Genomic DNA, 17350 nt, shown 5'->3' on the forward strand with positions numbered 1-17350 from the left:
ATCCCTCCAAATTCACTGCTGAGTCCTGGCCATGCAGAGATGATAGAAATTTGGATTATTTAGTGGGTTACTCTGTATTTATCATTGCTCTGCCTTCATAAGGCAGCTCAAATCAGCTACAACAAACAGGTGAAAAGGATCCAGGAATTCTTTTCTAGGAAAAACTTTACTCCAGTAACAGCATCCACCTTCCTGCTGGGTCAAGGTGTGCTGTTTCCCCAGTTAGGTTTGATTTTGTCCACATTAGGAATAAATAAAAAAAAAAGTCACCACTATACTTTAAAGAAAATTATTTTTTTTGCCTTACCAGCTTCATGGCCTTTTGCACCCTACCATTACCTTCAATACTATTGATGTTTTTAGATATTTAAAAGGCACAGGAATTTTAATATTTTTTTGGTGGAAAACTCTTCTCATAGCCTGACATTTCAGTGTTGAGATCTAGTGGCTGCACAGAGATGGAAAATTTGAGGAAAATTTTGAACAATTGAGCAAGTTTATCTCTGCAGAGTATGTGCACATAATATTTGTGGGGTACTCATGGGGTATTAAAGCAATTCTTAATGAGCTCGTGCTGTGGGCTAAAGGAGAACTGTGATTTACTGGAAATGTGATTTATGGGGAGAAAGCAGAGCAAAATCTCTGCCCCAGAACGCTGCAGGGAGCCTCACCCCCATGGCCACACCTGCACCCAGCTGGGAGAGCCCTGGTGTGCAGTGACTAATTAAAAACAAACCCCAACTTGACTGGGACACAGAGCAACCAACTGGCACCACAAATCATTAATTAAAAAGAGAGCTGCTGAGCCCCAGGACGTGCTCCTGTCCTGGTGGGGGTGGGATACAGGTAGGAGATGATGCTCTGGGGGTGCTGGAGCCTGGTGGCCGATGTTGGGTTTGGGGCTCCGGGGAATCTGGCGTGACAAAAGTAAAGAGGGGCACAAACCACTGTAAATTGTCTGCTCTAACTGGTGTGAAAAGCCCCACTGCTGCCTGATAAATGTCTTTCCTGCCTCAGCTGAGAGTCAGGGAGAAGCAGCAGCCCTGGGGAAGGCAGCCTGCAGCTGTTTTATCCAAATTTTTGAACAACCAGCAAAGCACTAACTTTTCTCCCTGCCATGACTTGGCACCCTCCTCTTCATTTTCAACCACCTGCTGACAATCGAAATTAAAAATCCAGAGGAAGTGTCTGTTTTTGGGTTTGTTTGCTTGCTTGTTTTTAAACAAAACCAGATTTTTATTAGGCCAAGAAATGAATTTGGAGGGAAAAAGCAAGCAAACAAGAAAAGAAAGCAGAGCAGTTTTCTGTTCCACTAACCCCTCTTCAGCTCTGAAACAGATGCAGCAAATTTCAAACCAGCTGCAGACTGGCAAACCAGTTGCTCTGAGTTTGACTTTATTATTATTATTCCTATTGTTCAAAGTGATGAAGTGATGGGTGAGTACTGGGGAGGTGAAAAACAAGGTGCTGTCCTTTATCTGCTGTGCAAGAAAGGAAGCAAGGACACAGCCAACCTGTGGTGAGCAGGGAGTGACAGTCCCAGCAAGCTGTTCATGGAATCATGGAATGGTTTGGGTTGGAAGGGACCTTAAAACTCACCCAGTGCCACCCCTGCCATGGCAGGGACACCTCCCACTGTCCCAGGCTGCTCCCAGCCCCAGTGTCCAACCTGGCCTTGGGCACTGCCAGGGATCCAGGGGCAGCCACAGCTGCTCTGGGCACTCCCCACCCTCCCAGGGAACAATTCTTTCCTCACATCTAACCCTCTAAGCCCTCCTTCAGCTTAAAGCCATCCCCCCTTGTCCTGTCCTTGTGGAAAGTCCCTCTCCAGCCCCCTTTGGGAACTGGAAGCTCCTATAGGGTTTCCCTTACAGCAGTCCAGTCCAATCCCTTTGTTCTCCTGCTGACCTGGGAGGGAATTCCCTTCCCCTTGAACTTTTTCCAACATAACCTCAGCAGTCAATGGCTTCAGACTAATTATTTTCTATCTTGTTGCCTAATGAAGCTGCCCTGTGACCAGAATACTGGAAGGAAACACAGACACCCCTGATTTGGGTACAAAACCATAAAACTCCTGGCACATGAGCTCGTGCAGGCAGATTTCAGCTGGGTAATTCTTGTATTTGTGGGGTTCCCAGACAAAGGGAAGAATGCTGAATCTGACTCCATGTTCTCAGAAGGTTAATTTATTATTTTATAATATTATATTATATTAAAGAAAACGATAATAAACTATACTAAAGAATAGAGAAAGGATAAATACAGAAGGCTAAAAGCCAACAATGAAAACTTGTGACTCTTTCCAGAGTCCTGACACAGCTTGGCACTGATTGGTCATCAAGTCAAAACAATTCACATGAAACCAATGAAATGACCACCAATTTATTCATTGTTTATCCACCAATTTATTGTTGGATAAACAATCTCCAAGCACATTCCAAGGCAGCAAAACACAGGAGAAGCAAATCAGATAATTATTGTTTTCCTTTTCCTCTGAGGCTTCTCAGCTTCCCAGGAGAAGAATCCTGGGCAAAGGGATTTTTCCAGAAAATACAACTGTGACAGGCAGTCTCCAAAGAGGCAGAAATCAAGGGAAAACAACACCTTTGGGGCAAAAACCTCACCCAGCTTGAGCCCAGTCCTGGAATCAGCCAAAAAAAGGCAGCACCAGCCTCTCTGGGTGCCTTCTCCCTGGGAGCTGTGCTCCAGAGAGGTGGCCTGTCCCCACTCTGGGATGGGGAAGGCAGCAGGAGCTGTGTGAAAACACTCTCCCAGCAGCCAGAGCAGCTAGCTGGCCAAGGGCCTGTTCCTAAAAAAGGAATTAAATACTTAGGAAGGACTTAGGTAGGCCTGAGCTGACTAAGTGAAAAGCTATTCTGCAGAAAATCCCTGCCCAGCTCCTGTTTGGTGCTGGAATGTGTCCAGGTGTCTTCATCCCTGACCCTCACCCTGCTGGATGTCCAGGCATGCCACAAAACACCTCATGGATTAATTGATCTGGTGTCTAAGCAGGAAGAGCCAAAAAAATGAGGCATTCCTTGGCTTGTCTTCAATCTTCTCCCAACACATCCCCTGCTCTCCTTCTCCACCTCCCTCCTGCTCCTCAGACCCAGTGGCTGCTGCCACTTGTGTTCCCAAATCTGGTCCTTGGAGGTGAAGCTGAGACTCCTCCTTGAGTCTGAGGCTTTGTTCCCACATTTCTGACTGACAAGGAGCTGGGAAGATGGGGAGGGGAGACTTTGCAAAGTTTGAAACCTCTGAAAACAGAGTTGTTGCTGCCTGTGCCAAGGGGTTGGAATGAGATGAACTTTAAGGTCCCTTCCAACCCAAACCCTTCTGTGATTCCATGACTTTCTGATGTGATGGAGAGGTCAGGAATAAGTGGTGTGAACCTACAGGGAGATTTTTGCTGAAAATAAAGCAATTATGCTGAAAATAAAATAATTATGCAGTCAGCTACACACTTCTCTTGGGGTGGGGTAAGCACTCTTGGTTTGGAGCTTTTGATTCAGAAAATGGGAAGGGGAGAGGAATGGGATGCAAAACAAAATGAGGGAAAGCAGGAGAGTGAGTGATACCCTTGGGGTAAAGAGAAATACCTCCAGGGAGGAGGAATGACAGGATTTAGCTGTTCCCCAAGGTCATCCTGGAAGGGGAGAGTGAAGAAATAGTGGCAGTGACTGCAAAACAGAACAGCTGGTGTTAAGCTCTCTGAAAGTTTATTCCTGGCTTTGTAGTGGCTGCTAAGCTCAGCTGGGATAGGACATCACTCCTGTATCAGTTCCTTCTCTGTGCTGAGATGTTTGATGTTCCCACAGCAGCTCCAGATGTAACTGGAAGTGGAAGTGCAGGGTATGAACTCAATAAGCAAAAATGCAACAATAAATGTCCCTTTCAGCCTTGCAGAGCAGCTCTGGCACCCAACTTCCCAGAAACAGAGAGGGCAAGATCCCAGGAGTCTGTTCAGACTTGTCTGTGCAGAAAGAGCCAGGGATGGTTTGCACAGCAAGAATGAGGAAAGGGTTTGTGGGTGGGAAGAGCATCACAGCACAGGCAGGTTCTAAATGCTTAGCTGTGCTCTCCCAGTGTTTGAAAAGACTTTGGAGCAACAATGTGCCAGCCAGAGAGGCATTCTAAAGTATTTTGTATGGCCCTGCTGAAGAAAAGCCATTCATAAAAAAATAAAAAAAAACTAGGACAGGTTTCTGTGGAACCTTTCTCTCTTTTTTTTTTTGTTTTTTCCCATCTGAGCACAAAGAGGAGAGTTTTGTGATGGGTGGAGTTTATTAATTTCTTCCTGAAAGAACGCTCTTGTGTACTTGAAGGATGTACATGGCCAAGCCCCTGCTCATCCCCAGAGCCCAGGGCAAGGTTGGAGGGCAGGATTTTGGGAGGGTGGATGCTCCCTTGCAGTGTGTTAACTGCTCACACCCTTGCAGGATGTGCTTTTTCTCCCCTTGGGAGTCACTGGGAGCTTCTCCATTAATTTAATAAGCTTTGAGTCATCTTTTGCCTCCATTCTGCCTTCTTGGTTGTTTTTCTATTTCTTTGCATCAGTGTAGCTCCAAAGGCTCCTCTGTGAAAATCCATAATTACTGCAAAGCCTTGCACCCTGTTCTGGGGAAAAACAACAACATTCCTGGACAAATCTCCCTCAGAAACAACACCCATGGGACTTCTCCAGCTTTAATCCATCTTCCATGCCCAGCAGGTAGAGACAGATGGATTTGGATTTTTCCTTCCTTACCACTGCTCTGTGAATGGCTGGTGTGAGTGATGTAAAACCCATCTCTGGCTTTAGCAGAGTACCCCTCAGCCCTCCCTGTGCTGGCCCAGGACGTGTCCCTGCTTTCACCTGCTCCTGGTACCCAAACTGGGGAGAGTGACCCCTGCCAGGGCTGCCCTGGGCTGATGGTGGCTCCAAGGTGGCGGCTGAAGGCAAACTTTGGGAGCTGATTTCTTGACTTGAGGGTGTATTCATGGTTCTCTTGCCTCAGTCTTTTTTGTGGTAAAAGCCAGAAATGTGTAAGTTCAGCTGTTCAAGCTTGCCTGTCACCACTCGCCGGTGGGTCCTGGCACTGAAGGGCTCCTTTTGGAGCCCAGTGTCCAGCTGTGTGGCTGTGCCAGAGGCAAAGCACCCTTCTCCAGCCTCTCCTCGCCTCCCTCCACTCCTGTGAATTCCAGAGCTGAGCCATGGAGGAGGATTTTGCTGGCTGACAGCTGTACAGCATAACCTGGTGCACAGCCCAGGGGGAGGAGGACGTTCATGCTACGCAGAGCACTGAGAATTCAGGAGGCACTTTTGTAACCTACTGAACCACATCAGACCTAGGAAAGATCTGAAGATTATGCAGCCCTCCTCAATGTTTTCTTTCCTCACCCCTGGCTTTTCATTTTCTCCTTGCCAAGCCTGCTAATGGTTTTTTTTTTTTGTGCTGCTTGAAAAAACAGCTCAAGTTCTGCCCCCGTCTCGGAGTGGCAGCGAAGCATGCGTGAGGATTTGCTCCAGTGGCAAAGCCACATCTGATTGAGGGGGAAAGAAAAAAAAATTAAAAAAAAAAAAAAAGAGGAAAACAGCTGAGGCCCTTCGAACAAGTCATGCTCCTGTAGGCTTTTAATCACTTGTGTCTGCCAAGAGAGATCTTGCACAAGCAAAGCTGGCTCCATGCAAGAGGAACATTTTTGCGTGTGTGCAGGCTGGCTCCCTGATAATGTGCTCCCTGGAAGCAGTGGCAGTGTGCTGCTTACACCCCTGGCTGCTGGAATTACCTTAAGGTCAAGGTATTCATGCTTGGTGGCTTGGTATGTAGCTCTGTGTTTTATTGGCTTTGTCTGCGCTGGACTTGGAGGCTCCTCTGGCTGCTCCAAAAGGGCTGGTGAGGAGAGGAGGTAATTCAAATTTAGAATGCTGGACAAGCCTGAGACAATTTAATTTTCTTCCCTCTTGAAGTGTGTTACCTTAACTCTGCTTCAGCTCAGTTTTATTTGCAGCTCCACTTTGATTTACAGCAATAAAAAGTAATTTATCGGTGTAAAATCAGTGAGGGAACAGACAGAAGTTGTTCTTTTAATTTAAAAATGTATATTACTCTTATTATTTAAGCTTGTTTGCTCATATTAACTCACTGTGGTAGATGTGCTTTGTGATTTAGAGTGAGCATAAACCAAACAAACCAAAGTATTTTGGCTGGGGTTGATTTTCAGGGCAGAGCGTGTGAGGTGCCTCTATCAGATGGGAAATAACAATGCAGGTGCTATAATGTGGTTTTTTACACATAGAGACAGCCATAAATAATTTATTTTGGGATCTTATAGTGGTCACTTCACTCAGGAAGCAGTGGGGAAGTGGGGGCAGGAGAGAATCCTCATCTGAAGCCCTTTTTTTCTTTTTTCTCCTGATGGTTTCATCAGAGTTTCTTTCCCCAAGTGATTGCTGCTGGCTGCTGCCACTGATAAGGGAGGCAGCGTGACAGATCCTCTCTTCTCATGTCACTGTGGCAGAGAAGGGAAGTATTTCTGCAGGGAAAGGAAACCAAGAGCAATTTCCCTGGGGAGGAAAAGAGCACTAGAGGAATTCAGGATCACGCAGGAAAGAGTGATGTGAGAGAAAAAAAATAAATTAGGAAGCAAATCAACACAAAAAATACCCTGCCACCAAAAAAGCACCAGGATTTGGCTGGGATCCATTTCAGGAAGTGGATGTAAAGCTGAGTAACTTTGTCACAAATCAGGGGAGGACACAAAACGTGATGAGGGAGCTCTGAAAAAGCCTCATTCACCTATAGCAGACTCCAAAATTTCCCCCTATGCCACATGTGGGATCAATATTACACATGGGACAGGGAGATGGACAGTGAGGAGCAGCCTTGGCTGGGAGCTGGAGCAGCCTGGAGCGTGCCAGGCTTGGACAGGGCTGCACCAAAACTTCTCTTTTTAGCTTAAAACCTGAAATGGCAAATTTACAGCTCTGTTGGTGCAGACCAGGGAAGAGACTGTACCTTGAAAATTCCTTCCTCCCTCCCATCTTTTGGGGGGAACTCTTCTTCTGCTGTGACATTTTGGTGCTGTGTCTGTGGCGCTGTCCTTCAGCAGGTCTGGAAATGTGGGAGGATGCTGCAGTTTCAGGATTCTTTTCATTTGGGGCTCTGGGACAGGGAACAACCTATTCCAGGGCAGAGCAGAGAGAGGGCAAGGAATCTTTTCCTTCCTTGGGAGGGTGGGCAGGCCCTGGCACAGGTTTTCCAGGGAGGCTGTGCTGGATCCCTGGCAGTGCCCAAGGCCAGGTTGGACATTGGGGCTTGGAGCAGCCTGGCACAGTGGAAGGTGTCCCTGCCATGGCAGGGGTGGCACTGGGTGGTTTTAAGCTCCATTCCAACCCAAACCATTCCATGATTCTGTAACTGTTGTTATTCCCACTGCATCCCACACAAAAACCAACCCCTGGGGTAGGATCTGGGTCTCCTGGGCATGGCAGAGCCATGGGGAGTGTGGAGACCTGAGTGCCCTTGGGCCATCCCTGCCCTTGCACAGGTGACTCTGACCTTCAGACAGCCTGGGAGCCCTGTCCCTGCCCCTCCAGCCCAAACCCACCAGCCAGAGCTCCAAGGAGGGATGGTGGAGCCCTGGCTGTTCCCATCCCTGTGACCTCCAGGGGAGGAGGAGCTGTCAGCCCTGGGAATTGCTCTCAGGAGCAGCTGTCCAGGTGGGCTGAGCTGGGGGTGGGGACAACCCTGGGGCAGAGATCCCAAATACCTCCTGGTACAGCAGGGAATCTCATCCTGACTGTGCAGGTGAAGTCTAAGGGGAAGTGTGCTTGAGAGGGAGAGGTGTGCTGATTTCAGAACAGACTTTGGGCAGGTTTTAAATCAATGTCCTGTCCAGGGAGAGGCTTGGTGTGGGGGAATAGACTTTTGGGCAGGTTTTAAACCCATGTCCTGTCCAGGGAGAGGCTTGGTGTGGGGGAATAGACTTTTGGGCAGGTTTTAAATCCATGTCCTGTCCAGGGAGAGGCTTGGTGTGGGGGAATGGAGCCTCTTCCCTAAGGAACATGCACTTGCTGAAAGGTTTCCCTTTAGAGGCTGCACATATTTGCCTCCCCCTGGCAGCAGTGCTGGCTTTGGGCTGGCCTGAGGAGCAGTTGCATGTACAGTCCTTCCCAGCCCCCACATTTCCTCCCGTTGTTCTTTTTCAGATCACTTGAAGGTTTTTTCCTGTTTATTATCCGGACATGCTGCGCTCTGTGTGTTGATTTGACTGTCACATAAGGAATCTCCTACTGGGATCGTGGATGCACTCCTTTCTTACATAAATATGTATCTATGGCAATGGTTCAGGGCTGTGGAAGAGAAATGTTGGTGATTAAACCAAAACTGGAATGAGCTGCAGTTGTTAATGAGGGCTAAGTTTAATTACCCTTTCCCAGAAAACCTGCAAGAGTGTGATGAGTACAGTCACAAACAAAAATTCTCCTTAATTGACATAACAGGAAAAGTACTTCAGTGAGCAATTATGCTGATGTCCTGGGCTGGCACATGTGTGTCCCACAAATATATCTTGTACTTCCTGCAAAATTCTTTTAAGTAGCTATAAGGAAGACATTATTTTTTTTTTTCTTTTCATTTTTTTTTCCCAGCAGTTGGCAAAAACTAATCACTGACTCGGAGGCTCTTTTTGAGGAAAACAATGGGACAAAACAATGCCTTTTTGTGAGACCTGCCAAAGCACAAAGGATGCATGGGATGTTTTTTTTCTTTGTTGCTTTTGTCAGCAGGAAGTTTTGTTGTTGGGAACGACTATAACATGCACTGTCCTTGCTCTACGTAATCTCTGTCTGGTCCTGTGAGCAGGATCCTGCTCCTGCCTCCTCCAGCTGGCACGGGCAGGGCTCTGCCTTGCCCCGGGGGCTCTGCCCAGCCCCGGTGCCCGCACTCTCCCTCTCCATCCAGCCTGGTGCCCAGTAAACAAACCCAGGAGTCGGGTGCTCCAATGATTGCTGGGTTCGTGCAGGTCAGGGCCCACGTTTAGAATGCTGATTTTGTGAATTACTTTCTTTTTTTTTTAATTTTTTTTTTCTTCCCTCAGCTTAAAATGTGGGAGTGCTGTCCAGTGCAGACAGCTTCAGAGTGTTGCACCCAGGTGTAAATATTGCAGACCTCGCCTTTGATGTGCTCAGGTCTGCTTTGTTTCCCTCTAGGTTGGTTGTAGGTCCGTCACAAAGAGCCAGATCCGACTGAGTAAATCACTTGTGGAAGTTAATTGTTCCCAGTGAAAGCTGGTCTGGCTCATTCTGCCTCTGTCGCAGGAAGGGACAGAGGTGGTGAGCTGGATCTGCGTTCTGAGCCCAGCGACTTTAATTCTGATCAGATGTCTCTCTTCAGGGCATTAAAGAAAACCTGCTCACTAATCAAAAAGAGCCTCTTCTCTAGAGAAACGTAAGGAAAAAAAAATATATTTAATGCCTTTTACAGAAATAAAGTACTGATATAAAATTTCAGCTTTGACAAATTTCTTTTGCAGGCTATCATAAAAGAAACCTACTTCTCCGTACTTGGCAGGCGCCAGAATCAAAGAATCAAAGAATGATTTTTTTTTTCCTGGAAAAAAAAAAAAAGAATATCAAATTATTTGTGATGTCAGATACTGTACGGTGGTAACTTTATATTCCAGCTGTTTTTATTCACTGCTGCCGTGTTTAGATGATGCTTGTGCTCCTCTCCATCAACATTTTCAAATACTCCTCAGCGTGGGCTCTGGCTTCATTAAGCAGCAGTTTTCTTTGTTTTCTTGTCTCCCCAGGACTGAAGCAGTGAGGATGGAGCCCACGAAGATCAACATGTCCCGCGTGGCTCTGGTCAACGGCGGCATCGACGGCGCCATGCTCAAGGCGCACAAACCGCGCGTCATGTCCAAGAGCGGCCACAGCAACGTCAGGATCGACAAAGTCGACGGCATCTACCTGCTCTACCTGCAGGACCTGTGGACCACGGTCATCGACATGAAGTGGAGGTACAAGCTCACCCTGTTTGCTGCTACTTTCGTCATGACCTGGTTCCTCTTTGGGGTGATCTACTACGCCATCGCCTTCCTTCACGGCGACCTGGAGATGAACAAGTTCTCCCCGAAGCGGGAGCCGTGCGTGAAGAACGTGGATTCCCTGACTGGGGCGTTCCTCTTCTCCCTGGAGTCCCAGACAACCATTGGCTATGGATTTCGTTTCATCACCGAGGAGTGTCCCCATGCCATTTTCCTGCTTGTGGCCCAGCTGGTCATCACCACCCTGATTGAGATCTTCATCACAGGTACCTTCCTGGCCAAGATCGCCAGGCCGAAGAAAAGGGCAGAGACCATTAAATTCAGCCACTGTGCTGTCATCACCAAACACAACGGGGAGCTTTGCCTGGTGATCAGAGTGGCAAACATGAGGAAGAGCCTCCTGATACAGTGTCAGCTCTCTGGGAAGCTTCTTCAGACCTACGAAACCAAAGAAGGGGAGAGGATTCTGCTGAACCAAGCCAGTGTCAAATTCAACGTCGACTCCTCTTCGGAGAGTCCATTTCTCATTCTGCCTTTAACCTTCTACCACATTTTGGATGAAAGCAGCCCTCTGAGAGACCTCACCCCTCAAAACCTCAAGGAGAAGGACTTTGAGCTCGTGGTGCTCCTGAATGCCACAGTGGAGTCCACCAGTGCTGTCTGCCAGAGCAGGACTTCCTACGTCCCCGAGGAGATCCACTGGGGCTACGAGTTTGTGCCCGTGGTTTCCCTCTCCCCAAATGGAAAGTACGTGGCGGATTTCAGTCAGTTTGAGAAGATCAGGAGGAGCACAGATTCTACTTTTTACAGTGTGGACTCTGAAAAGCAAAAGCTGGAGGAGAAATACAGGCAGGAGGACCAAAGAGAGAGGGAACTGAGAACAATGTTGTTACAGCAGAGTAATGTTTGATTGGATGGACAAACTATTCTGAATAATCCTTTTTCTGCAAACTGAAAAAAGAACATACTTTCTGTGCTGTATGTCTGCTGTGAAACCAGAAGTGAAGCCCTTTTCAGGATTATTTCCTTTTCAGTCCTATTTCAGCAAATAGCTTTGGTGTACAGTAAATCGACCCCTTTGGCTGAGTAGTTAATCAAGTGTTTTGTAATTTGGCAGGATTTCTTTGTTCCCCATTGTGACTTAGCAAAACTGGGTTTGTGTTAAACCTCTGCCTGATGCCACCACTGAAAGCAGACACGCCGCTTTCCGTTTGGAAAGTGAAACTGGACTCACTGTGCTGATTCCCTCAAATATTTATTTGATGTGGTTTTACTGTGAACATGCAGGGGCAGCACACAGCACTGCTAGAGGAAAACGGGCTCCTTTGAAATGTGTACCTTTAAAATGTAAATTCTCCTACCAGGGATCACCTGCGTGGGGATTCCTGGCACTGAAAGTAAGTTGATCGAAGAGACAGATGGTTGGATGTGGGAAGAGCTGCAGGGAGGGGTTAAACTCCTTCTTAAATCTGGAAGGAATGTGACAGAGCAGTGCTGGGTGGTGGGGAGGAACACTCACTCTCTGTCTCTGCTGCTCAGAGCTCGTTCTGTGATTGTTTTGGGATCACTCACTTTTCTTAACCTTGCTAATTCCTGATTTATATCTGATAGCACAAAGGGGAGATGAGGGCAGGACACACACAGGATCACAACAGTAATCAACTAGGGTTGTAGCTGGCTTTGAGACACCTGGTTTTCATCCAATGTAAATAGTTTGTAACAGCAGCATATAACAATACAATTCTACAGATTGCTTGCTTTGCTCCGGACCGTATTTAATTTTGGTTAAAAGAAAGCTGTGTAATGTCTGTAGACAATATTTACTTTTTCTGGCAGCCATAAAGGACAAGCATTCCTTTCATCCAAATCAATTTTGGTCTACTAAAACCATTCCATTAATAAATGAATTTAATTTGAGCAGCTCCTGATCTCTTTGTGGCACGGGGGAGAAGGTGAAGTACCCCAGAGCTGTTGCAAAGCTGGGTGCTTGAGGGAGACATTTGGCTCTGGCACAGAGCCCTGGGAATTCTGCAGGTCACTGCAGTGGCCAGAGGACAGGTGACAAACCAGTGGTGTCCACATAGCATCTCTGTTAGAGAGGCTTTTTTAATGGGAATTTGAAATTATTTCTGACTTTGAAAGAAAGAGCTCACTTTGGCAGCTCTCTGAGTTCTAGAGATTCTGCTCCTCTAAAGCTTTGGCAAGGAAAAGCTGCTTTAAATGGGTCTGGCCTGAGAGCCACCAAGGCTGACAATGATGAGAAGATGGGGGGGTTGGAACCAGATGATCTTTAAGGTCCTTTTCAACCCCAAGCCCTCTGTGTTTCTGTGACTTTTGGCATCATTGCACTTATTTTAATTTACCAGTACTGTGCTGAGCTTCCTGGCACTGTGTGGCCTGGTGGACTGCAGTGCTGCAGCCTGCCACACAATGTCCTATAAAGCAAATAAATCCAGCAGGCTGAGCACAGAGGTGGCACCAGGGATGGACGTCGGGATGAAGGAGCACACACTGCATTGGCCTGTGGGGTGTCTGTGAGTGGGGCAGGGTGGTGGTGGTGAGGAGGGGCATGAGACATTTAAACTGCTCATTTATGTGAATTTTTAGCTCTCCTGTGGGGGGAAAACATACACAGAATCATGGAATGGTTTGGGTTGGAAATGATCATCTTCCACTGTCCCAGGTTGCTCCAAGCCCCATCCAAGCTGGCCTTGGCCTCTTCCAGGGATCCAGGGGCAGCCACAGCTTCTCTGGGCAGCCTGGGCAACATCCAGGTACCTGTTTGAAAAGATAAACTTCACTTCATCCACAGAGTTCCTCTACCCACTACAGAGTGAACAAATTCTCTCAAACCACTGTAGGGAGGATCTGTCTGGCATTTGTGGAAAGAATTTCCAGGTTGTTTTATGCTGGGTGATAACACAGGATTGCAGCCCCATATGGGGGATGTAAGTGTTTAAATTATAGATCATTTATTTCAAATTTTCCATCACTTTTCCTGATTTCTTGTTTCACACACATAAATTGTGTGCGCTCCAAGAACTTTTGCAGTCACTTCATTGATCTGAGGTTTGTGTCCTGCAGCTCAAAGATGCTTTGGGATGAAAGGGCACAGGTGTTTTAACTCTTCATCTGCCAAGCCCTAATACCCATGATTTGATAATCAAACAAGCACCCCTATTATTTTTTTATCCAGATAAGGACTCAGGTCATTCCTAAAATGATTGCCACAGCTGTGTATTGACTATAAAACAGCTTCACCAACAGCAAATGAGCTGGTTCTTCTCCAGAATCATCTGATGGTGACCTGATCCCTTTGTACACCAGTCCCAAAGTTCAGTCACTGTGTTCCAGTCATCAGATTATCCTGGAAGGAAAAAGCATCTTAGAGCAAAAGCTTTGAAAAGAAAGAAAAAAGAACCACAAAAATGGTTTTCTCTGGGATTTGGGGTCTACAAGGGGAAGGGAAGGGAAGGGAAGGGAAGGGAAGGGAAGGGAAGGGAAGGGAAGGGAAGGGAAGGGAAGGGAAGGGAAGGGAAGGGAAGGGAAGGGAAGGGAAGGGAAGGGAAGGGAAGGGAGAAGAAAGAGCTGTTACATTAGAAAAAGAAAGAATAAAGTTGTTTCTCTACAACTCCTGCCGGGAGGGGCAGTGAGGGGGGTCGGGCTCTGCTGCTGTGTCCCAAGGGAAGAAATGAGAGAAAAAGGCCTTAAACTCCTCCATGGGAGGCTCAGGTTGGAGACTGAATAAAAAGTCAGAGAAACAGTGGTCAGGCCTTGGGCTGAGCTGCCCAGGGAGGTTTGGAGTCACTGTCAGTGGGAGTGCTCAGGAGGAGTCTGGGTGTGGCCCTTAGGAACAGGGATTGGGGTGATGCTGGTGGGGCTGGATGATTTCAAGGTCTCTTCCAATGTTGATAATTTTGTGAAAACACTGGAAATCTTTTACAAAATCAAGAGAAATCTTCACTAGCCAGTGAGAGACTGCACACTAGAGTTATATACATGCACAAAAATAATATTTATTGGCTTCAGCTTGAGAAAGCAGCCTTGCTCTGGAATGAGCTGATGTTTTCCCTCCTGCTCTTGTGCAGGTGTAACTTACAGTTCCCTTTTCAAGCCCAGCAGGGCAGCAATGGAGCAGGATGATCAGCAGCAGTGGGAAAATGTCAGGACACGTGGATCTGATAGGAACCAGCAGCAAACCACCACCTCTCACTGCTCCTCACCTCCTCAGCTCTGGGAATTTACCTTGCCTGAGAAGGAACAGGATGTGGAGCCAAAAAGCAAAACTTTGGTGAGCATCCCAAAGCTGCCTCACCCATGAGCAAGGACTGTTGACTCTGAATTTCAAATTTCAGGGTCTAAAGAAAGCAGTGGAATCCCATTGCCCTGTGTGAACAAGAGCATGAATGTGTGTAAAAAGTAAATTCTCCATTCCAGACACTATTTAAAAGTCAGACTTTTAAAAAATCCAGTTATTTACTTTTTTAAAAATTTACTGTGGAATATGACATACTTGCATTTCTTTTATTTATGAGCTATCAGTGAGCAGAACATTTTTAGAGTAGCTTTATTGTTTGGACTTTGGAGCCCACAAATAATTGAGAACTTATTTCACCTCATGGACTGTCTCTGAACTATTTGCTTTGGCTTCAATAATTCATTGTCCCCTTTTTATTTTTTAAAATTTATTTATTTTTTCTCTGTAGGTATGTGATTGAATGAGCACAGTTTCACTTCTGTTGCTTCGTTGCAGAAGATGAGTGTGCCAGAGTCAAACCCAGCATCCCTCACTAATGTTTCACTCCATCTTCCAAAGGCATGACAATGCCTGTGGGAAGCCAAGGATTTGACAGTAAAGACGTGTTTTTTTAATTTTCTGACTGGAATTAGGAGGCAAAATAGCCATTAGGTGTAAAATATACTGGGGGAGGGGATGGGAAAACAGAGAGAAAAAAAACCCCAAACACACTTACACACATCCATGTGACTGAAAATCTGCTACTTCCAAAGGATGCCAGGTTAAAAAAAAAACCAAAAAAACCAAAAATCCACTCCCAGATTTGCTGAAATGACTCAAAGCCTTGGGAAAAGTGAATGCAAGAACTGTATTTGAGCAAATGTTCCTGATGCCTTCAGAGTGTGTTTGTTCAGTGTCAGCCTGATGACAGCCTGAGCTCCTGAGGGAACAGGTAAGACTCTGTGATGACTCTGACAAACCCATGATGGGGAGGAGTTTAAAAAAAGCTCAGTGTGTGCTCCAGCTCTTGCTTATCCATTGTTTTTGTCCTGCTTGGCTGTGTCCTGCTCACCCTCCTGGTGCTGGGATTATGTGAGTAATGTGAATAATCCTGGTGCTGGGATTATGTGAGTAATGTGAATAATCCTCGTGCTGGGATTATGTGAATAAACCTGGTGCTGGGATAATGTGAATAAAGGAATTTTCCCCTGCCTTGGCTGCTCAGCCTCCAGCAGAAATTCTCTGCAAATATGAGATTACCAGAACAGGGCCCTTTCAGTGCCAAAGGTGCTGCCTGGACATCCTGTACCTCTGTACAAAGGTACAGGAGCATTTCCAGGATGTCACACATTCCCATTCAAGGCTGCTTTGTCCTGTGTCAGCACAGAGGGAAGGGAATTCCACCAGCAGCACAGCTTGCAGGGGCTTTTTGCATCTCCTCCCAACATTTTTCCTTTTTAAACACATTCATGCTCTTGTACACACAGATGTTGTAAAATCAGGGTGCCCCGATGAAGGAAGGCATGATGCATCTGACTCCACGTCCTCAGAGGCTAACTTATTACTTTATTATACTATATTATATTAAAGAATACTATACTATACTAAAGAATACAGAAAAGATACTGAATGCTAAAAAGATAATAATGAAATCTCGTGACTCTTTCCAGAGTCCTGACACAGCTTGGCACTGATTGGCCAATGAGCCAAAACAGCTCACACCAGAATCCAATCAGAAGGCTAATTTATTTCTTTATAATACTATATTATATTAAAGAATCCTATCCTATCCTATCCTATCCTATCCTATCCTATCCTATCCTATCCTATCCTATCCTATCCTATCCTATCCTATCCTAATTATACTATAGAATACAGAAAGGATACTTACTGAATGTTAAAAAGATAATAATGAAAACTCGTGACTCTCTCCAGAGTCCTGACACAGCTTGGCCCCAATTGGCCAATGAGTCAAAACAACTCACACCAAAATCCAATGAAACAATCGCCTGTGGTCAAACAATCTCCAAACACCTTCCAAAGGAGCAAAACCCAGGAGAAGCAAATGAGATAATTATTGTTTTCCTTTTCTCTGAGGTCTTTCAGCTTCCCAGGAGAAAACCCCCAGGCAAAGGGATTTTTCAGAGAATGTGAATGCCACACACATGGGGTTCCACTGCTTTCTTTAGGCTCTGAAATCTTAAATTCCTCAGTGCTGGCTGTGCCCCTCAGCAGATCACAGGATTGATGATTTCATTCCTTCTTTACCTTTCCCTGGAAACATTTATCCACACAAACCATGAGGTGATGCTGGCACTAATTACACTGGGAGGAGGAAAGTGTTTAAGGAGATAGGAGTACACAGGACATCTTGCCATCAATTATTCCCTGTGGACAAAACCCATCCCTGCTCTACCTGTCTGCTCTGCTCTGCCCAAGATCAGCATCCTCAGGAGCAGCAGCACAATGGAGCAATTCCTGGCACTCCCAAAGCTCCAGCTGAAATCCTGGTGTCTGACAGGCTCTGAGGGAGCCCAGACCAGCTGGTGGAGATTTGTTGGTGCTGAGATCCTGCACTGTGGAGATGCTCTGTGATTTTCATGCAGAAAAGAGTGTCCACTGGGTGCAGCAATATGAAACTTTCATTGGCCACCCTCCCTGGATATCTACTCTTTTGGGAACACACCAACCTCAGACTAAAATGATGAGGTTTATACATTAAAAAGGACTTAACAGAGGTCAGATGGCTCCAGGACTCATTATACTGGGGTTTGCAGTACAAACTGTCCACTCCTATAGACCAATTTCAATGCTTTTTCCCTTCTCCTGCCCCTATTAAGCATCTAATTATCCAGTGTTGGTTAGGATTATAATTTATCTTTCCTTTGCTGCAAAGATGTATGCTTGAACCATGAGCAGAGTATGATTTCACTTAACAACTGTGGTTAAGCAACAATCTTCAAGTTAGGTAATTGTTATTCATTCTTTACGGGATGAAATGGGTAAAATGCTCTGAGAAATGTACCCTTTGCTGTGCTCCAAAATCAGAAATATCTCAAAATAAATATCAAAGTCCAAAAT

At 46.1% G+C, this 17350-nt stretch overlaps 1 protein-coding gene across 3 annotated transcripts; it reads left to right on the top strand.

Moving 5' to 3' along the window:
- Window positions 1–5665: 5665 nt before the first annotated feature.
- KCNJ15 (potassium inwardly rectifying channel subfamily J member 15) lies at window positions 5666–11939 on the top strand. 3 transcript variants are annotated; one of them, XM_054627878.2, is made up of 2 exons: window positions 5666–5802; window positions 9796–11939. In XM_054627878.2, the coding sequence occupies exons 1-2, from the start codon at window positions 5666–5668 to the stop codon at window positions 10940–10942; spliced, it is 1284 nt and encodes a 427-aa protein (XP_054483853.1). In that variant the 3' UTR covers window positions 10943–11939. The 3 variants fall into 3 exon arrangements, with proteins under 3 accessions (XP_054483853.1, XP_054483854.1, XP_077030801.1); XM_054627879.2 differs by having other exon boundaries at window positions 5666–5781; XM_077174686.1 differs by lacking the exon at window positions 5666–5802 and adding an exon at window positions 9364–9431.
- Window positions 11940–17350: the final 5411 nt, after the last annotated feature.

The sequence above is a fragment of the Agelaius phoeniceus genome, chromosome 2 (genome assembly GCF_051311805.1).
Source record: "Agelaius phoeniceus isolate bAgePho1 chromosome 2, bAgePho1.hap1, whole genome shotgun sequence".
Taxonomy (NCBI): Eukaryota; Metazoa; Chordata; class Aves; order Passeriformes; family Icteridae; genus Agelaius; species Agelaius phoeniceus.

What these genes read in the sequence shown, in the direction of transcription:
- KCNJ15 (XM_054627878.2), top strand. Translation starts at nt 5,666, where the DNA reads ATGCAAGAGGAACATTTTTGCGTGTGTGCAGGCTGGCTCCCTGATAAT. An exon ending in TATTCATGCTTGGTGGCTTG is followed by an intron (nt 5,803 to 9,795) that starts GTATGTAGCTCT and finishes TTGTCTCCCCAG; the next exon opens with GACTGAAGCAGTGAGGATGG.